This window comes from Seriola lalandi, unplaced genomic scaffold, assembly GCF_002814215.2.
Source record: "Seriola lalandi dorsalis isolate HSWRI2012SDOR001 ecotype SW California unplaced genomic scaffold, Sedor1 jcf7180002054748, whole genome shotgun sequence".
Taxonomy (NCBI): Eukaryota; Metazoa; Chordata; class Actinopteri; order Carangiformes; family Carangidae; genus Seriola; species Seriola lalandi.
In genome coordinates this window covers 3140024-3162681 of record NW_019525301.1, presented here as the reverse complement: position 1 = coordinate 3162681, position 22658 = coordinate 3140024, and the positions used below count along the sequence as shown (strand labels likewise).

Sequence of the window (22658 nt, the reverse complement as noted above, 5' to 3'; positions counted from 1 at the left end):
ACCCACCCCAAAAACACTTCAATTTAAAGAAACTTTACTGTTATGAAGGCATCTGTGGGCCACTGGTTTATAAGTTATTACAAGATTCTTAAATGTGCAGGTCTGTTGCTCTGGTAAAAACTTCCACCAGCATATGAATGTCTGGAGGGCACAGCTCAATGTTGCTGGAATTCAATGACAACAAAACGTCAATGTCATAAAGTGTGTTTCCATCCATCTGAGTTTCAATGTGCATTTTCAATGTGTGCATAAAAAAACTCTGACTGGAAAAAGTCCAAAATCTGAAAAAAAGTTGCACAAAGGTTTTAGGCTTTGCTCAGTCGGTGTATCGAGCAATGGAAACAGACAGTGAATAAATTACAACATTCATGAAACATATGACTCGGACATTATGCAAGCTTCCACTGGAGAGATGAAAACTAGTGGTGGACAAAAAGGAGGAGACTGTAACCTTCCTCAAACTAAAACATGGAACAGAAATGTCATAATTCTGTCATCTTTTCTACATTGCTTGTTTTTGTTAAAGTTTGATTGATGCTTTTTAATTACATTATCTTGTGGTGCCCTCTTCTTCTGCAATGGTTTTATAGTGCTCCTATTCTCCTACAGTCACATAACAGTAGTAATTAATGCAGTGGAAACATGCATTCATTCATTCATTGTTTCTTTCTTTTGCCGACTCTCTGGAAATTCAATTCAAATTTTGCACCATGTTTGGATAGAAACTTGAGACTGGGAAACTTTCAGATTTCTTGGGAGACAGGCTGTGTTACAAACTAGGAGCTTGAAGTTTGAAACGTGGCTGTTTAGCAGGCATGGATGGTTTAATGAAAGACACCATCAAGTTGCATTATGGGGATTGTAAGATCCAGGGATCTTAAAGGTTGAGCCATAATAGGGGACTCTGCTTCGTCAATTAACCATCTTTTTTTTTTTAAATCTATCTTTTCTCAGTCCCCCAATGTTTTTAAAAAAAAATAAAAGTTATGAATAATGACAGCGCAATAGGAGTTTGCATGGATGGAAAAAAAAAAAATTGGGGATGTGGTCACAGAAACCTGTTTGGAGTGAGCCAAACTAGTTCACTGGGCTTTTCAAACTCTCATTTTTAAAAGTAGGTGCATTAAAAGTTACAATTCATGTGTGCATCAACTTTCAAAGGTGACCAACGGTACCTGGTGCACACGAGTGTCTGTCTTGCTGCAGGACGTAGCCCTGGTGGCATTCACAGCGGTAGGAGCCCCAGATGTTGATGCATTTGTGTTGGCACAGCTGGCCTGCATACAGCTGACACTCATCTACATCCTCGTGCTCCTGCACCACATTGGCAGCTTCATCTGTGGCACTGATGGAGAGGGCCTCCTTGGGGTACTTCCCTTCTGAAACTGGAAGGAGTGAGACAGAGAAGGGAGTTGGGGGGGGTGGGGGTCCTCGAAATAGAGACAGCACCAGATTGCCTGTATAATTTATCCCACATACTTACCTCATGAAAACAACATCTGCTCCTCCTTTACATTTACACTCAGAGTGTTTTAAGTGATGCTTTTATCGAGAGCTTCAATACCTAAATCAGTGTCATTACAAGAAACCACTAGTAACAAGTGCAAAGGTCAGAGCCTCACACATTTAAGGAACACTTGTGACCCCAGGTCATCACTGCAAGAGAAGAACTATACAAAATGCTAAGTATTTTTAGAAGCTATTAGATTAAGTAGAGAGAGACACATGAGGGCACTTACTGAAAAAACTGTTTTTAGCTTACTGCATGTCCCATTATCTCCATCACGGCTGTTCAGTTCCTGACTGAGAACAAGTTTTAACGTGAATCAGTCAGGCACTGAACACTTTATTAAACTCATATGTTGCTTTACCTCACATTACATATTTCATTTATGCTCACACTGAACAGTTTGATCACCTGGTCATGACTCACACAGAAAGTACAGGTTTGCCCTTTCATGCTTTTGCCAACTGACAGATCCAAAGGTTTCATATAGACTAGATGGATGGGTCCTAAAGAGAGAAAGACAGCTTTACTTTGTACAACTGTTTGTTCGCCAAACCCCACAACAGAACAGCAATTGTCCTGTGATTGAATAGTTGAATAATTGAATAGTTTGCACAAGTTTCTAATACTTGAGACACACTGGAGCAAGACTCTGTATCTAAAGAATTGGAGGGTGGTGGTTTTGTTATTACCTTTCTAAAACCACATGGGAAAATTTGTAAGGAAAGGACTAAACTCCATTTTTCTGCTCCAACATGCTGCAAATGCTAGCATGCCTGGCTAACTAGCTTAGGTGCTACAGTAGAAACCTACTTCAAAGGCAAGAGGCATGTCATAAGCAAACTGTATTATTATGTAAGGTTACAGATTATGTTAGAATACCACCTATTCAGGACTAGAACATCTATGTGGGAGCTAAAGTACTAGTATATCAGCTTGTAGAGAAAGGATAGCAGCTCTGTCCTGCTGTTCATTTGATTTGGGGAAGTTAACGAACTGCAATTAGTGTTGCTTTTACTGAACTGATTGGTTATTTTGTTCTCAAATCTTTTTCTCTTATAAAAAGGAAAGCATCCTGAAAATATAAATGTGATGCGGCCACAATTTTATGAGCATAAATACATAACATATAAGTATTATATGAGACTACTCTATATCTAACCAGTGTGCTGCTTGTCCCAGTGTGTTTCAACAGTAAGCATCCAAATACTGTTACGTTTACAAAAACTGACATTTTAATTCTATTCTTATAAATAATACTGTGCCACAATACTAGGACTTTCAAGCTCTACACTGCAGCACACAGATGATGCTGCTGCTTTATTTTCCTGTCCTCTGTGGGTGATTGAGTAGCTCTATCTTTTATCATAAAGTATATAGCCATGGCACATACCCTAAAAAATAGGGTTGGGAAGATAGGCACCATTATTATTTATCCATTACCCCACAGTTACAGTCAAGACTGCATCAGCCACAAAATGTTAAAAAATGGGAAATCAGACTGAAGAACTACTGAAACTGTGAGTCAGCTGAGCCACACTGTTGACATGCCAGAAATCCAGCTGATCATCCAACAGCCAGATCATGGATAGTTTGGGCAAATAGTCAGGTGTCAAGCCTGGCCGCAAACTGAATGTCAAAACACAGCCAGTCTGGTGGAAATTAGCTGGGTGTGCCCAATTCCATGTTAAAATGTGGCTCAAAGGGAAATTTAGTATTGCACTTCCATGAAAGCAGATTAGAAGGAGAACAGTCAAAATGACTGCAGCAGAGGCTGAGATATCCTGATTTGTAGTCTCTAGTATGGGTCAAGCACCAAAAACACTGGATCCTACATTTCCCATAATACAAATGAATTGCATCTTTCATTAGAGCTTGCCCAACAGGCATGCCTACGGCTTTCGGGTTTTACAGAGCTTCTCTTATAAATCTGTAGCGTCTGAGCCCAAAGGTGAAGTAATGTTACTTATGTTATTCGCTCAGACTTGACAAAGCTCCCTCCAGAGCCACACAAGACATTATACAACTGTCTAGTTAGGCAGTAACCATGAATACATGACATTCCATGTGTAAAAATGCTGGATTACCCCTTCAATCTGTATGGTGTCTGGCCAGCATAAGTAAGAACCTAAAGGCAAAAATAAAATAAAAAGTTTGGTGCTTTTGGGAATGCTGCCCATTCTATACCGAGTCAAAAACACTGTGCAAGAACAAGTCAATGTATCACAGACACCACAATACATCAAGACTTGAATGTACACAGTAATATTAATGGGTCCAGTTATGGGTTTTCAGTAAATATTTCTCACAGTCATTACCTGGAATTTAAATTCAGAGGAGCAAGGCGATTAAATGTTTCCTGTTTTAATTAAAAGGCAGTGAGTCATAAGACTCAAAACATATCCCCCGTGGAAATAATTACAGCGCATCTCATCCATTTTTTCATCCAGAAAACACTCAGAAAGTAAAGGCATCCTTCATGCATGGAGTGTGTGTGTGAAAGCGAGTCAAACACACACGCTGACTGAGAGCTTGAACAGTTCTTGCAGCACCTAAACCTTTCACAGCTTTCAGCACGTTAATTGATTCCCACTTCAAAATGACATCATTCAAATTTCCCTTTTAAAGCTGAAGGAAATGAGCTGCAGTCAATGGTTAGAGCAGAGTCTATTAAAGGGTGGGATTAGGAGGAATTCCTCTGATGTCGTGAATGAAATAACAGACTATGGCAGCGAGGAGACTGACCTTACCTCACCATCATACTTGGATACAACTATTCCCATTAAAGCACAACCACAAGGGCTGGTCCCAATATACAAACTGAAAAGTGAACAAAGGCCTACTACAAATCAATGATTATGGGGTGATTCTTGTGCTTTTTTATGGGGGATTTAATGCTCTTATTTCACAGAAGCGTACAAACAATCTAAAACACTAACAAACAGTGTCATATTGTAATCTTTTTAAAGTCTTATTTCACCCACACCTCTGATGTCACTGATGAAAAACATGCAAAGCTGTTCTCATGAAGCTTACAGCTGCAAACAAGATATATAGGTCACATTCAGAGGCCACTGCACTGAACAGAAGAGATGTTCTAACCTTTTTTCTGCAGATATAAGGAGATACAAATGAGTATTGGAATGCATTTGTATGAGGCATGTTTATCCCCAACCTCAACTGCTTGAAAATTCATCAATGCAAATGTCAGTGGCATTATGTACTTGATGGATCAGAGACAGAGGAAAACTTTGCTGGCACAAGTAGAGAGACAACAGCCTGAGCTGCCATCTGTTCCTGATTTATCACAGCTTGCATACATCTTTCCCCATTACTCTGAATGGTAACGTGACTCCTGACCAATCAACCAGGAGCATCTGTCTTTTGGAAGATCAAACTCAGCCCAAACTCCACCTCTGACATAGACTTCAATGAGGACAAAATAGCGATGGGTCAACCCAGGACTGATCCAGACATCAGTGCAGTGCAAAGTTTGTTGAAGCTAGTGACAGTAGCCAAAAATATATTTGTTGAGAGAGATGATGAGGAGGCAGAATTTGAAGTTCAAGTTGCTGCATAATGTGAAAAAGAAGTTCTCAAAGGACGTTTAACTAGGGACAAATCAACAAGAACATGGTGTGTAGCCATGTGTGTGCAGCGGGCTAGTTAACTAGCATACTCTACCTATATTACACATCAAAAAGGTTTTATATGGGTACATCTGCATATGTAAAAGAAGTTGGATAAAACGTGTTGTGTCTCCAGAGGGAGCTGTGTGAGGTCTGATAAAATGAATCAAGTGATGGCACTTCAGTCATTGTGTATTGGAGCTGAAGTGAAAGTGAAACTTATCTCTGCTAGCATAACACAACAAGATCTCCAACTGAGCAGCTGGAGGTTGAGTTGCATTGTGGGTCATATACAGTAGGTGCCAGGCTTTGACGAGGAGGAAGAATGCGTGGGTTTAAAAGATGATACTTGGTTCTGCTGCATTGATATACAATGATTTTGCTCTTTTTCAACTGTTCATTGTGAATCTGAGTTTACTTTAGCAGCACAATGCTACATCAGTAGAGTGCTCTTTTAATAGCAGTGGAATAGTATGACTACTTTGGAGACATCTGTGTTATGTCCCTGTTCCAGACTAATTCAATTCTAAGGAGGGTTTGTAGTGCATTCACACTGAACAACTGACAAAATTCGGTACACTCAAAATATCTATTATCCCTCTACGCAACGCATAAAGGAAATGGAGCTGCATTCACAGCTGCAAAACATTAACCAAATTGTTACCAATTGAGGTAAAGCAGCTTGAGAAAGACCTTGAAAAACAAAGTGTTACATCTTTTCCTTTCTCTTATTTTTTAAGGATTTTTTAAAGAAGAGTTTGACATCACTTTGGCATCAATTAAGAACATGTCAGTCAGCTTTTGGTCAGACTTGATTGTGACCTGTTTCAGCACTGATAACATCACAAGATCAAGATCTCCATAAACTGCAAGACCACAGTGCATGATGGGAAATACCTGGCTTTCCTTGAACTAAGACACAAAGCTTTTATCAGATCATATGATCTTCACGGATAGATAAAGTTTGACATAGATTTGTAGGTGTTCACGTTTCTTTCTTGTTTTTTTTTTGCACTTTAAAAACCTCTCATCCATGTGTCTGAAAAGTTGACATTGTTTTCATGACGACTGGGCAAAATCTATGAAGTCAGGAAGATCACATGATATGATATATAGTTTTAGGGTACCCGGTAAATGGACCTTGAGTTTTGTAAACTATATTTTTGTTGTGTTAGCAAATGTGCTAGGCTCATTAGCTTCCTCTTTACTTACCTCTTGCCTTTTTCTTAAAGTAGATCTGGTTCCAAGAAGCTCAACTTAAATCCCAACACTACCAATGTGCGTGATGAATGTGTTTTCCATGTTGAAAGCTCCGTTATGTGAAAAATTGCTGTGCAGAGGATAACAGATACCTCTTCTCGGCACAGCAGTTGGTCTGGGTTTCTGCTTTCTCTTCAGTGGGATCTGGCTCGGACCTTCCTCTTCCTTGCAGCAGGTGAAGAAGACGTGAGCACACGGGTCGCCCAGGTACTGGTGGCCATCGCAGTCCCATCCTTCACCGCGCATCCGTAAACCGAGGGCACAGCAGCTGCAGCACACCTGGCCATCCAGACACAACAGCAGAGCATATTAGGAGTGAGTCACTGGGGTGCTACACACATCTCTAATCACCACCTCTCTTTATGACCCTCCAGCTTTAGCCCTGTTTAGTAAACAGCAGAAGAGGGGGAAACATAACAGCAACACAGGCGGGCAGGTCGGTTCATCCCTGTGAACACACTGCAAAGGATTTCAGCTGCAGGCTCAAGCTGAACCACATGTCATGCAAAGAAAACCAGACTTTCACCTTTTTTCATTTTCCTCTAACAATGACCTGGCACAATGATTTGGCTCGGCTGCCTTAACACATGAACATTTGGCTGGAGGGCTAAACCACCGGGTTTCCTCTTGGAGAAACAGGGAATGCTATTTGACCTGACTCAGAGCAAAGGCACGAGTCCAATTTCCACATGAAGTATTCATAGGTCTGAAGGATGCAAACAGAAATGGGAGATTTTGGCAGTTCGTTCTTGATAGATTTCAACCTATTTGCCAATAAACACAAATAAACTGTCTGACCTTTATGAAAGCCTCTGCGCTGGCATAGGTATCTGAAATTGAAATCTCACTCTGGCAAAAACAATCAGGCATTCCAGGAGATGTTCAATCTGTTTAAAGTCTAAATTACACTGGCAAAGTCAGTTCTCACCATGTTATTGTGGCAGTTCTAAAGGATTCACAGCACTGGACCTCTGCTGATGGGTGGAACTGTCCATTCTCACTGTCTTGAACCATTTGAAAGAATGAGTCACAGTCAACCTGTCTCAATAACAGTTCATTTTCTGTTCTAGAGGTAAATGTAACAACCTTTAATCAGTTCAGTGTTTGTTTTATAGAGAACTCGGTGGGTAGGAAATGTGGGCGTCATCCATCCATGATGTAATGTGTTTCAGTCATGACTCAACCATCTTTGTCTTATTTCTTCCCTGCCACTCTCCACTGCGTGCTGTCTAATAAAGCAAATCTATGGCAGATGCCTCAACTTTTGAAAAACAACTCTGCTGGAAGAGTTCTCATGGTGGTGAGACAGTAATGTACCTGGTAGGAGTCATCTGTGCACTGATCCTCCTGATCCACTTCACAGGCGTCCCCTCTTCTGGCTGAAGTCATACCTGACTCACACTGGCTCTCTTTCAGTGAGCTGAGGCAGCAGTGCTTCTGTACAGCACTGAGACAGACACGCACACACACACACACACACACACACACACACACACACACACACACACACACACACAAAGATGCTGTATTCGTGGGGATCCATCATTGACATAATGCACTCCCTTGCCCTTTACCCTCACTTTGACCATCACAACTGAATGTCTAACCCTAGTCTTAAGCCTCAATACCCATCTGGTATAATAGCAGAAGAGTTGAGGGTTTTTTAGTTCTAGGCCAGACTGGTTCATTTAAACTCAAAACAAGACTAGGTCAAAACCCAGCCTTCGTCTGAGCTGTGTATGGTCAATGTGGGAAATTGAGGAAATAGATGAAGACTGTTGTGGAACTGCTGTAAGCAACTACTTCTGATAAGTACCAAAAGCTTGAAAGGTTGTTTTTTTAAAAAATAATATTTGCATTCTGCCTAGTGTCAGCAGGTTTCAGCTCTTTATCTGTTCTCTTCTCCTTCTCCTCTGCACTCACACATACAGTATTTTAATACAGCCGAATTCACAATAAAGCTGTTCTCATTGACATGTTTTTCTATTCCTGTTGTCAGACAATGGAACAAGTTTGAAATAGTGACTGAACGTGACCCAGTGACGCGGCGCATTAAGATGACATGTTAACCTGCGGTCACTTCTAAGCTGCTGCTCTGCACTGTGGAGGGAAAACCTGATTTTGTGCTTGTGGGGCAAAACTGATGATTCTCTTCTATGGAAAGTAGCAAAGATTTGTCTAAAAAAGTCACGAGATTTGTCAGTAGGTGCTTTTTTGAAAAAAGTTGCTCAAGGGTTCAGAAAAGTCAGTAAATCTAGGGACAGAGGCACTAAGTTGGCAACACTGCCTGTAAATGTTCCCCTGATGATTTAATAGACACTGTTCACGCCAATTTATTTTGAAAGAGCAACAACCAATGGGGGAACTCCAACACTCTGCCAGCCGGCCGACCAATGGTGTAATTTCACTATTTACTCAGCTTGTTCCTCTGATAATTAAAGATCCAGATGTCCAATGGCTAAAATCCTTCATCCGGTTAAAACAACCAAGATCTAAAAAGTGTATCATAAAATTGTGACACTTATGTGTACGTATCACTATCATTATCATCAGTATAACAACCAGTTTAACACTATATACAGCTGTTCCTGAAGTCTCATGCCAAAACTAACTCATTCTTCACTCAAATTTTACAAAGCTAACTGTCTAACATGCTGAGAAATGCTCCCCATGATAAGTTAACTAATCGTCATGTGTATAATTGGTGGGATGGCCCTTTAATCTCATGTTAATCTGTATTCCACTGAAAAAGTAAAGAGGTCTAGAACTTGTGCTAACAGCTGGAATAGGGGATGTTTTGGTCCACCCACTGATATTTCATCCAATCAATGAATTGATTTCTCCAAAGCAGTTTCCAGTAACGTTTGTATGACTAAACCTATGTTCTGATGCTTCAGGCGACATCACTTACCTGCATATGGAGTGATTGTCATTGCTCAATAGAGGCATGTGGTTGCAGTGGAGGTTTTCAGTGGCCAATCTCTGGCCAGCAGCACAGCACCTCTGCAGCAGGTCTTCAGCAGAGACACCTGGACCTGCAGCCCAGCCCAGAGACACACAGGTATGCATACATCAGCACACACAAGACTGATGGAATAAAAACAGTTCTGCAGTAAATCCTCTGGGTCCTCACAGCTACACAATATGAAACAGACAGAGGCCTGGGCAGTGCAGTGACTGCAGTAAGCAGTCAGACAGACACATATGGTAGACTGCACCAGGCCTCAAAGGCGCCTTTAAGATTTCTACAGCTGAATAAAGAGGTACAGTCCAGTTACCAGAATACAGTAGCTCATTTTATGATTGGAAACTTTACTCAGGTCAATGGAAAACTACAGTTTATTCTATAAATAGTTTTCAGAAGTAGAATGGCAGTCCTCTGGTAGGGTTGTGAGCAAGAACATTACATTTAAATTTACTCATTTTGACAGACGCTTTTATTAAAAGCAACTTACAAGTGACAAACATCGCTAAAGCTTGGAAACCATGGTGTAAGTGCTAAGTAATAAATCTATTCAATAAGGCAAAGTGCAACAGATCAGAAGAGGTTCACCAAAAGTGCATAATAAGTCCTAGTTGGGCATGTTAGGGTGTTTGAGGTGTTCGGAGAGGAGGAGCTCTTGGTAGAGATGAGTCTTCAAGAGATTCTTGAAGATAGAGATGGACAACCCTGCTCTAATAGCATTCTGTAGCTTGTTCCACCATTGGGAGCCACAGACCAGAACAGTCTGGAGAAGGAGCATAAGGCTGTATGAATGAGTTCAAGTAGATGGTGCAGACCCAGAAGCCACTCAGTGGGAAGGCAATAGTGACTTGGTATGGGCAGCAATAGGTCGATGACTAACGGGGTGACATGTGACCTTTTAGGCTGATCGAAGACAAGACGGCTGCTGTATTCTGGACCATCTGGGTTTCACTGAGTGTGAAGGGAGGCCCGCCAGAAAGGCACTGCAGTAGTCGAAGCAAGAGATAACCATGGCCTGGACCAAGAACTGGGCGGTGTACTAGATCTGGTATATCTTATGTTGTATAATGCAAAGTGGCTCGACTGGTAGATGGATGCAACATGGTCAGAGAAGAAAGAAGTGTGACAGATTGACAAAGTGTCAGCATTTATGTACATCGCTACTAGTCTGGCAGTTGAAGCACCTCCAAGGTTTGGAAGAACCTGAAACTCACCTGGTTTTATCTGGTTTCAACTATTTAAAAAAATATCTGGTTCTTCTCAAAAAAGCAGATATTTCATGTCAGTATTTGTTAACATGATGACAATGACAATGCTAACAGGCTGATGTTTAGCAGTTAATGTTTAACATGGTCAGCATCTTAGTTAACAATGTTAGCTTGCTTGCTTTTTCTGAATAGCACTAAACACAATGTACAGCTGAGGCTGACAGGAATGTCATTCGTTTAGCTCTATCTACATGAACCAAAGTGTGCATGTAGAAATTTTGACCTGATGATGGTAAATGAAAAAAATAATCATCGGATCACCAAAATTCTTACCAATTACTACAAGTTTCTAGGCAATCCATCCAACTGTGTCAAAACATAAAATGACACTAGATAAAAGGACAGGGGATCAACAAAGTCAGTGGGAATCCTTGTACTAAATTTAATTGCAATCCTTCCAGTAGATGCTGAGATAAACTGAACTGACCAACATTACAGTCCCCAGAGTCTCTGCTGGCATGGCTAAAAATACAAAGGTAGAAAAACCCGTGTACACATACATACACATCAAAGTATATATAGTGAAGTCATCCACAATTTCCACAGAGCATTTTGGTATGAAACATCCTTCACACACTTATATGTCACAGTATGCCACTAACAGCAGGTGGAAGCTTACACTTGATAAAACCTCATAAAACTTCAACTGCCTGCATTCACTTGCTACTTTATTAAATACTCATGTACAATATAATGTAATCCAGTACAAAAGCTCACCCATGAGATCCGCTTTTATCAAGATTATATATTTTCAGCTTTTGTTGACAGATTTTGATAATTCTGCTCTCTTTATACTGAGAGTAGAGGGTATTGTGGGTGGTGGTGTACTATATTGGCCACAAAATTGATTGATGATTGATTTTTCAGAAAAAAGGCAAAAAAACTAAAATAAAGGGCCATAACATGACATTTTTATGGGGGTAAAATACTATGTAATGCAGAGGGTTTATTCATCCACACAAGGTTGATTATGCATCACTATGAAAGTAATACTGAATGGTTAATGAAGCTGACATAAGATAGCTTTATACATGGCTCTGTGAATTAAATCAGTTGTCATTATTAAATGGCCATTAAAGTCATTCAGTGAAAGAATACCAAAATAAATTCCAGTAATGGCTCCTCTTCAAAACCATCTCCATTCTGCCATCCTCTTATTCAGAGGGAAAATGGGATCGTTTCAATGTCATCAACTGGGAGAAAAGAGCATAAAACATGTGTTAAACCAGGGACCCATTAAATCCCCATAACTGAATGAATGCATTTCATATTTCTAAATCTCACATTTCTGCTGATGCTTAAAAAAAAAAAAAAAAATCTTCCTTTCTTCCAATTAGGCAATTGGAAGCAAACCTTGCCTACGTCGAGAACAGCCGTCACAGCAATCACTGACATTCTTTGCTACTCTGCTGGTCCCGCAGAGCCTGAAATGGCCCCCCACTGCAGAGTGAGTAACAGCAAGCCTGGATGCTTTGCATGGATCTCAGCTGGTGGAAGAACACACTGTGAGGCAAGCTGCTGCTGCCGCTTGGCACTATAGAGCGCCGAGAGCTCGTCAGCTTCCCCATTGCCTCCATGTCAGACTCTAAGCCGTCTCACTCTGCTGCTTTTATCCACATATTAGCATGAACGCTCAACCATACACACACAAACACACACCAAAATTCACTCCGTGCCCTTTGAAGAAAAGCCACTGACAAAGAGCTTTTGTTTTTCTCAACTCAATAAACCTTCACTGGCTTATATACAGTACAGAACATTTGCATATTCTTCATATTCTTCTACTGTGAAATTAAGTTTTGTTTTATAACTCTGAAGACATGAGCCTAATATATGTACAAAAAAACAAAAACAAAATTTCAATAAATCAAGTCACTGCGTTCTGATGCATTAGAGCATCCAGTATTGAATACACTTGTACAATACATTTACATAGCAGAGTTCATTACACTTCACTGTGTGACTTCCTCTTGAATTATGAAGCTTATTGCTCGTAATTAAAAACAGCTACATCAGAGAATTTGCTCCACATGGTGTCAAATAAAGCACTGCGATCAGATTTGATAATCTCCTACCTGCATTATTTTCTTGATGTAATATCCATTATATTCTCCTCAAAAGTGTAGTATGTCTAACTTTGCTAATCCCACACTGCACAGTGTCCATTCAGATTAAAAAAAAGAACAGTTGAGCCATGCGAGTCTTAGCTCTACTTTGAGTTTCTCTTTATTTCAGCTGGTTGCTTTCAGTTTCAGCCCTGACTCCCTTAAAGCTGAGCAAACAATCATTTGCAGAAAAGGCTGTCTGCTACTTACTGTACATAATTTATAAGGACTTCCTTTGGAAAATAGTATCACATTGAGAGAAGAAATATTTCACCCCAAAACATAAGTGTAAAATATTAGTATTGTAGAGTCCATGTCCTTGTTGAGAACGTACTTTAAAAAGACTTGAAACTTGAACACAGTAATGTCTGAAGCTGATTTATCATTGTTTTGATGGTCTCAATGCAATCAGCAAGATTTTCGTTTTTAAGGAATAAGGTGGGGTTTAAGGTATTTTACCTTTTGTTATCAAAGCAGCTCTGAAGACAGACGAATAAATACAACAGGAGGAAATGACTGCTCACAAAAGTACTGGCTCGCCTCTCACATGACTAAATGTTTTCCAGAAGTAAAACCACCATCCCCGTCTGATTATTCACAAAGGAAACTGTGGGGCTTTATTTGAAGTCACACTGACACTAAATGAGAAAGTTCGAAGCAGTGCAATTTCCCGCTGTTATGTGAAGTATGTTCCAGGAGTGCTTGCCAAAAGGCCAAACATGAGGTTCAACCAGAGGGTGAGATGCAGCTTAACACTCAGGAGTAGCATGCCAGTTACCTGGGAAACAATGGAAACAAGCAGATATATTTATATCTCATAAACCACACTTCTGTCAATAGCTATTGTTCAAAGAGTCAACATGGTTGCTGGGATGGCAGCACTGCCTCCAAACTGGGCTGCTCTGTAGCAGATAAACTAAAAATAAGAGACATCCACCCACTTAAGGAACTCCCATGGGGTTTGTCTGGACTGATTAGCCTGGCCCCACACTGCTTTCCCATCATTACTCTGTCTGGCCAAACACAGACCTGTCTCACACCACACTGAGACACGTCACACATATATGCGCCGCCTGGGAATGTATGACAACATCCAGGCAACAACTGCAGCAGGTGATATAATTAATGTTTGCAGCCAGTAATGGCTCTGTAGTATGGATGACTTAGGTATTAATGAGGTGACAATATAGTGACAATATACTGGCTGGTGTCCAAATACATCAACCAATTAGTTTTGACCACTACTGACATGATTGATGTTCTTCTCTAAGTAAACTTACATAAAAATAGAAAGTTAAAACTGAAATGACATGTTGTCATATTTGCAAAATTTATTTTAAGTATTTATTCAGTATTCAATGAATTCTTCATTTAAAGACAGTAATGTGTTCCAGAGTTTTCCTGCCATTAAAAAGATGGATTTGATAGGCCTTAAAGCTGTACTCATCAATATTTTTTATATCAACTATGGATCAAATGACAATGTGTAATATCAAAGGAGCTGTTTGTTGAGACAAACCCACAGAGAATTGTCACCCAACTGTACATTCACCCTCAGCTCTATGTAGCATTTTAGCGCCATTAGCTTGTTCCAGTTGTCCAGTCCATGAATTTGGTTCTCATTTTCGACAGCAGTAGGTTCATGTTTCCAGATGAATAGCTTTAATAAACCCACTGTAAGCTGCCTGTCCAGCAACAAATGACTAAGTTAGCGAATAGCTGGTGGACATAGAAAATCTTGCACAACTCCACATGAATGTTAATGTTACTCACATAAAGCCCCTGACAACAGTCACACATATTTTCATTTTTGTCAAAGTGTTTCACTCTGAAACCAATTAATAATACTTTTAAAACAGCGGAGAACAAACTGTAAACACAACACTGACATATTATCACCTTATAGAGATATCTGTCAACCATTTGGTGTAAAGTGTGCTTTTGCTGAAAACGATTGTTTGCTGTGGCTAGACAGATGGTTGATGAGATAAGTGAGAATGAACCAGCAGAGTATAGTTTCAAGTATCTACAACCAAGTTCAGTTGCCCTTGATTGAACTTTTATCGGAGAGTACAGTAGTAGGCCTTAAAAAAATCTAAACAATGAGCTGAAAATGCTACTTAGAGGTGAGGAAAACTGCAGAGTTGCAAAATAATGTTCTGTGCGTTTGTCACTACGTCACTATGAGTGACCTTTTACATTACACATAGTCATTCCTTCCCTTCTTAATATATGAATATTGATTAGGGTAGCTTTAAAGAGCTGCAAATCCTACAAAAAAAAAAATCATGATAAAAAACCATGTCAGTTTTAATACCCCATGCTTTAGGTGTTTAAAAAATCCTGTGGACTTTGTTAACCATAAAACTCTAGGGGAAATGGGAAACTTTTAATAGTGGCACAAACAATTTGCATTGGCAACTTTAATCCAAAAATCCATATAACCATTAAAACCTATGGTTCAAATGCATGGAATGGAATAAGCACGGAGAAATAGAGATATACAGTGGGGCTGAATTGCAAAGATACCAGCTGGACCAAGACAAAACAACACTGCCTCCAACACATTTTTTGGGAAGAACGAGTCCCTACCTTCCTGTTGAACTTTCACAGACGTGAAACATGATGGATTCTATCTTTCCTGCCTCAATGCTTTCTGTTTGGATGTGCTTATTTGTGCAGCCAGTATGAATGGACTGATGAGGCACTCAGGCCATTCAGGGAGTGTCGTTTTTACGATGTAATAATACGAGCAGGCCAGAGCGGGTAATGGTTCAGAACAATACAAGGATGCTAACTGCCTCAGCTCCCACTGCTCTGGCACAGTCACAAGCTTTTCTCACCCTGACACACATAGTAACAGTCATTTATCAATATGCCTCCAAAACAAATAAACCAGGCAGAGCAGAAGTGACTTACCCCCTCTCCAGGACAATATGAGCAGACTGTCAAAATTATACAGTACACGTAATACAGCAGATTGGCAGGAATATCGTTCAACATTCAGAGGCATATTAAAGGACCAGTGTGAAGGATTTAAGGCAATCTAATCACTTGGTTGCAATTGGCAACTTCACCACTAGATGCCACTAAATCCTATAAACTGGTTCTTTAAGTCCCTGAAATACAGGGTTCTAGTGAAGGAAAGAGAACGGTTTGAACGTGTTGTTACTTCGACCTGTTTAATCCAGTATGACCATGGAGGGAGTTCTGGAGACGTAAGGAATAGCTTCAGTCACATATGGGAAAAGAAGAAAATTGAAGTTGCATGAATTTCATCAGTGTATCAACCCCTACCTTGTACTTTGGTTCTGTCCTCTGTCTTTGTCATGTAATGCTTGTCTGTATGTGTTCTGCTATGTCTCTCACTTGCTTAGTTTTTTCTGGATTCACCAACATACGTGGCACCAGGCTCACTGGCTTAAGCCCAAATGTAGCATCGCTCTTCTGTTCATCATGCCTGACATTTGTTGAACTAAATCCAGATTTTCATAGGTCGGGATGTGTTTTAAATGGAGTGGTCAGAATGAAGTGCTGATGGAATGGAAAACATAGCCCCCTCCCGTCCCCTGTGTGATCTTTTTTGCTCAGCCCATTACAGATATTGGGAGCACCAGCAGCGTTGCCAGATTGGATGATTTTCCGCCCAATTGAGCTACTTTTTACTTATTTTGTACCATTTGGGTGGTTTCCATCAATGAAAAGTTAGGATATATTCCAATGAACCAGCACCTCCTCTCGTCCTAGAATGAATGAGACTAATGATGATCATCAGAACCAAATGTCACTTCAATTTTTATTAAATCAACTACATTGATTCTTTTTATGCAATTCCCATCATCATTCTGTCAAAGCTTTATGCTAAAAGGCTTGTCAAAGTGTAAAACTCTTTCCTAAATGAAGAATAACGCTCTGCCTGGGACTGTCAGTCCATGTGTAAATGAAGAAAGTGAAGGAAAGTACAATGTCTCAGAACTAAGTTGTAAAAGCTTTAACATTAAAGCTTTAATGAGTGTATGGCACCTTGGTAAATTAGGAACTTCACCATTGTATTATAGTTTGGCAGGGTATTTTGAGTGTGTGAAAGCAAGTCCAGGACATAATGATATAGTGATGATACAGAAGTGTCAGTGTTTTCCTGCCTGACTCTCTCCTCCACTCGATCCCAAACAATGAGCGGATGTTAAACCCACAGGTATGCATTAATACAAAACATTAGTGGCAAGAGTGGCTGAAATATTTGTTAAAAACTGGATGAATGCAAAATAAAGATTTGTAGATGCTGATTTGAAAGTGTGCCTGACTTGGCTTTTTGAATTGATTGTCCATAAGGTACACCACCAAAACAGAAATAAAGTATCAACTCAATCAGATTACAGGCTAGAAGTTTCTTGTATACTGTAAATACCTGCATTTTATTTATTAACCGTCTGTTCATTAGTATTATTAACAATATAATAATAATAATAATAATAATAATAATAAGACTCATTTAAAGTTCAGGACTATGGTATAATAAGAAAAAGAAGAAGGTCTAAACCAAGTATATGGTTGGACCATGTATGAGAACGTAGTTGAAAACTGTTGTGTAACTGCTGTTAACAACTGACGTCATTGTGTCATATTTACACTAACCCTCGTGTCAGCTAGTGTCAGCCCTTTATCTGTTTACTTCTCTCCTCTCTTTTCTCACATTTACAGTATTTTAAAACAGCTGAATTTCTAACAAAACTGTTCTCATTTACCATAACACACCCCATTAAGACTACAACTTCCAAGCTGCTGCTTTGCCGCTAAAATCCTGATTTTATAACCACGACGTCGTCTGACAACATCACCAAACACCAAATTAAAGACAAAGACTGAGCTGTGATTCCAGCTGGACTGATTGAAAAATGATCACTCAGAGAGGAAGTAAGAAGAGACAGAATATCTTTCTTGTTTTGTCTCTCACACAGCCTCCATCTGGGTAACCAACCGCTGCTCCGCCTCTCTGCCACTCACTGAACAGAGTAAACACACAGAGACATGTGCCCTGTCGTTTTCAGGGCAGTTACTGGTGACTCTCTTCTTCGTAAAGTAGTAAGGTTTGTCCAGAAAATCTCAAGACTTTTTTTTTTTTTAAGTTATTACAAATTGTCTAAAGAGTCTGTAAATCTAGTAATAAATGCACTAAGTTGGTAAAACTACTTGATCTTGCCAATTCATTTTGACAGAGCCAATGGGGGAATTCCAACACTCCAGACGACCAGTGGTGTCAGTTCATGACTAAGTTCTGCATCATTCAGCGGCACAATGATCTAACCTAATCACTCACTCACTTAGTCATGGACATTGCTGTGGTCCATCTAAAAGAGAAACATTGCGGAAAATCCTGCTATAGACACTATAATTCCAGCATTAAATATGAATTTAATTAAAGCTTAATATTCCAAAATCATGACCAGGTGATCTCCTACAACATGAACACACAATTTTCCCTCAAACTGAGAATTGTTTGGGAGTATTTCATTAGATATTTTATTTGTTTTTTTGTCTTCGCTCCTCTCACTTATTTGACATGGCCAGGATTCAGCTACAGAAGGGGGAGGTCACATATGTCTGTGCACCAATCAGGATTCACCAACACCTGAATATGACTCTGACAACCCTGACTATTACTTATTTTGTCATGAATATTAATTCTATAATGAAAAACTTGAGAAACTTCTCTTCCTGACTTTACCAGATGTCAAAGTCCATGCACGCCATGTGTTGCAAGAAAATATGCAATTCCCAGTGGGAGGAGAGAGGGAGACAGCACAGCCAATGTGTTACATTAGCCTGGCGTGCTGACAGTTAATAATAGCTAAAACAAAGCAAAAATACAGCTTTGATTTTGGGTCTCAAATGTGCCAGTACCTGTTGAGCTGGATTTAGACAGGCTCAGGTCTCAATTTTAGGTCTGCAGTAATAGGATAAGCCCTAAAGCTGCACTATTCAGTCATTTATATTGGATCACCACCTCTGCAATGACCCAATGTATGGAACTTTTTAGTGGGTATAGCTAGGAAGAGAGAGGTACTCAACTTTAACCAGCATCAATAAACTCTGTAAATCTTCATACCAAAGGCTACAAGGAGAAAAGAACTAAACGCAGCTGTCCCTGTGTGTTCACACACAACCAGCCTCTCACTCACTAAGTTTTAATCTACAGTTTCCTGTCTGTGAAAACATTTCCAGCCACAGATCCCACCCTTCTCACCTATTTCTTTTTGAATTTCAGCTGGAAGGACAGGTCTTTTTTACATAAAAGGCCGCTTTTACTGTCGCTTTAAAAATAGCTGAAGTTTATAAATAATTGCAGCGCGTTGTGGTCTCAGGTGGGTTTTCTGTACCTCTACAATGTCAGCTGGTGAACAACCATGCCCAACAGCCTTCACACAGTTTTTTCTTTTAAAATCAGCCCACGGATTGCTGAATTTCCTGGATGGTTTTAACATGACCACATCGATACGATATGTGAGCGTCATCTCCATTTCTTTTCTGCCTTCCTCCTCACTCAGCCCCCCAGGGTTTCATCTGTAAAGCAGATGGGAATATAATGGACCGGAGGCTTGAAAAGACTGTCCTTACACCGAGTCAGGGTTGTCCCTGAAATATGTGGTTTCACCAAAATAAAAAAAGAAAGGCCTGCACAGTACATTTCATCTTTGTCTCTACCTTCCTCGAGGCAAAGTCAAAAATACAGCATTTTCCCCTCGCTCTTTGCTTCTTGTTTCTGACACAACAGAGCTACCGGCTTTGTGGTTGCTTTTAACAATTACACCTCACTTCCTAGCAATGCCCAGCATGGCCATTTGGCCTCCCAACACCAGTCAGCCCTTTTCATGTCTGGCAATCTCTCAGGCCCCAGACTCCCGTCAACAGCAGCCTGTCCACAGTGCCCCCCCCCCCGTGCCCAGCTCCCACTGCCCTGTGAGAAGTGTCTACTGCTGTTTTCCTGCAAATGTGAAATAGCACAAACAAAATTTTGTCACTGTTCCAAATTTTGCCTAAAAAGTTGGCTTCACGTTTAGTTAAGCTTGTAAGATTGATTATGTCACCCAATTTTGCTTTACGAGTACAAATGTCATAAAATGCTGCCATCCATGCACAGTTTATAAACACGTTGGCATGGTTCAAGTTTAACCTTATTCACACCCAAAGTGAGCAAATTGTAATTTCCTTTAGATTCTGGGACATCCTCTCTCCGTTATATTTCATTATGTTCATTATGTTTCATGACCAGACATGAGTTTAAAAAAGCTGCACTCCTGTCAACACTCTTTCAAATCGACATCTCACATCTGCCATATAGCAGCCCCACTGTGAAGTGTTTTGGTCCCAGATTTGAAAATGTGAAATAAACCCATTTTGAAAGTTTCAACAAAAAAATAGTCATTTCAGCAGTCAGTACTCTGGCATATGAGGGAGGAAATACAGACCTTGAGCTCCTAATAGTATATTCTGAAAGGTAATAGTGCCTATTGAGACAGAGAGAAGATAGGATGAAGTGAGAAAGATTTGTTGTGGGGAAACTGACAACATACAAGGTTGGATTATCACTTGAGCCAAGGAGGCAACTGCAGCAGAGTCCCATCCACCCAAAATTCCCCATCTTGCTGAGAGTGAGATGTGAAAATGAAGACTGGAAGGAAGGGAAACAGTTAGCCTGGCTCTGTCCAAAGTTAAAATATATACATACCAACACCTGTAAAGTTCACCAACTGACATGTTGATCTTCACCCCTCACTCTTGGAGAAAAATGTGAAAAAAATGCCCAAAATTTCTCAAAATGTTCCATCATTTCTTTTAAGCAGCATTGTTAGCCATTCTGTCTCATATGGCCCTTTGTCTTTCAGTAGATATTATGATAACACTGTCACATTCTTAAACATACAGTAACATATTTATTGGTCACTTGTGGGAAACTTATGAACACAACAATAACAAGTTGATAACTTCTTAGCACATCAACTAGTTACGGGGCAACATTATTTTTGGCTGGACCACAACAGCGAGACCAGCCCTGTAATCGTGAAAGTCCCCGACTGTTTAGCTGACTGACTGACTGACTGACTGACTGACTGACTGATGGTACTTCTACCACTTCTCAGTGGAGCGCCAAGCCGCAATCTGCTGAGCAGCTCTGGTCTCCCGGTTGCTCTAGGACTGCAGGGGAGCGGAGGAACACTTCCAAAACAAGTGAGACTCCGTGTAAACTACTTTCATTACATGTATCATTATTACTAAAGGAGGCAGAGGAATAACTAAACATAAGACACAAAGAGCAGAAAGAGCAGGAGAGAGGGAGAGAGAGAAGTCATCGGTAACGAGGCTATGACCAACTCTACATATCAAATAGAGGGAGTTAGACATAAAGACCTGCCTGTAATAAAAGTCTGTCACGTTATGGAGTTGAAACAAATAAAAGCTACACTATTGTGAATCCCAGAGGGAGGCTGTGCTCTGTGACAGACAAAAAAAGGATGATGTTCCCAGTGGCTCACCTGGTAAAGTGCATGCTTATGGTTTATTTTTTGCCGCAGCAGCCCAGGTTCGAGTCCAGCCTGTGGCACTTTGCTGTGTGTCATTCTCTTTCTCTCTCTCTCTTTCTCACTATGACTGAAATAAAAGCAAAAGCCAATCCAATCCAAGCCTGGAAAAATAACTTAAAAAAGAAAGATCTGTCTCTCCTAACTTTCTCTCTGAGTGTTTATAAGTAAAGCTGAAATCACACCTCAGTCTTTCATTGATGTGTTTGGTGATTTTGTCAGACAACGTCACAGTTATAAAATCAGGATTTGACCATAGGCGGTCCAGACATATGATTTTTGGTTTTGGTTTTACCTAGTCTTGTTTATTTGGAGTTATGTTTCTGTTCACCTGGCAAATGTCACATTCAAATATCTGGCTTTGAATGCTCCAGGCTCACGAGCTCTGACTGTGTCTGTCTGCTTTTTACTGCTGAGCGCTTAGTGTACAATGGGTGTTTCCATCTTTTTGTCTAAAAACAGTTGCCTTCTGCATCCGAAATCAAAACTATGAGGAGGAGTGAGAGTGAACCAAAACAGTAAAGATGTGGGCCAAACAGCTAAACAGTAACATGAGCTTCTGAAACTCACTATAAAGCTCCATAAAGTCAAGGGGAGCAGCACATACAGGTTAAAATTGTCAATACTCCAAAGAACTCCTTTAACACAGTGTTTCATTATTGTTATTGACTGGGAGAACCTGAGGGGTCATCTCATCTTTTCCCAGGGTCCTCTAGCAGGTTAATTCAGTACTGGTTACCGCCTACACTAACCAAACTGAAAACTGTAAATACTTCTTGTCTTCATGTGAGATTTAATAAACAACAACGAAAACATCATTTACAAATCAAAAGGATGATGAAAAACGGATTCAGACATTTATTCTAAACAGACTCGATCACTGTAAAGTAAAAAACTGTTCATTCAAAACTCTGCAGTTTGGCTATTCACCAGAACCAAGTTTTAGCTGCTCTGCACTGGGTTCTGGTTATATTAAGAAATGATTTTAAGTTCCTCCTTCTTATTTTCAAAGCCCTTAATGGGCAAAGACCAAGCTAGATTGCTAACTTCCTTAATAACTATATACCTCCAACAACTTTGGGCCTCATTCACCAATACCTTCCTAAGTACTTTCTTAAATTCTTTGTTCGTAAGTTGTTCTTAAGAAAGTCCTTAAGAAAACTCTCCGTCAGATTCATGAACGTGTTCTTAAACCACAGAATTGTGCGCACCTGTGTTCTTAGATTGATGAATGCCAATCTCCTCGTAAACTGAAAGTGTGCGCCAGTTGGCCCTAATTAGCGTAGGTAACGCCTGAATATGCCCTCAGAAGGGCGTGAGACTGAAGGGTCGTGTGCAGACACAGACA

At 40.1% G+C, this 22658-nt stretch overlaps 1 protein-coding gene across 2 annotated transcripts in view; it reads right to left on the bottom strand.

Annotated features, from left to right (window-relative positions):
• Positions 1-22658, bottom strand: part of fbln2 (fibulin 2) — a 79109-nt gene that overhangs the window by 32031 nt on the left and 24420 nt on the right. For both annotated transcript variants that reach the window (XM_023424742.2, XM_087178887.1), the window contains exons 3-6: positions 9308-9431; positions 7714-7843; positions 6489-6675; positions 1176-1385 (exon numbers count right to left, since the gene is read on the bottom strand). In XM_023424742.2, the coding sequence (XP_023280510.1) occupies positions 1176-1385; positions 6489-6675; positions 7714-7843; positions 9308-9431 (651 nt within the window). The remainder of the gene's footprint in view (positions 1-1175; positions 1386-6488; positions 6676-7713; positions 7844-9307; positions 9432-22658) is intronic.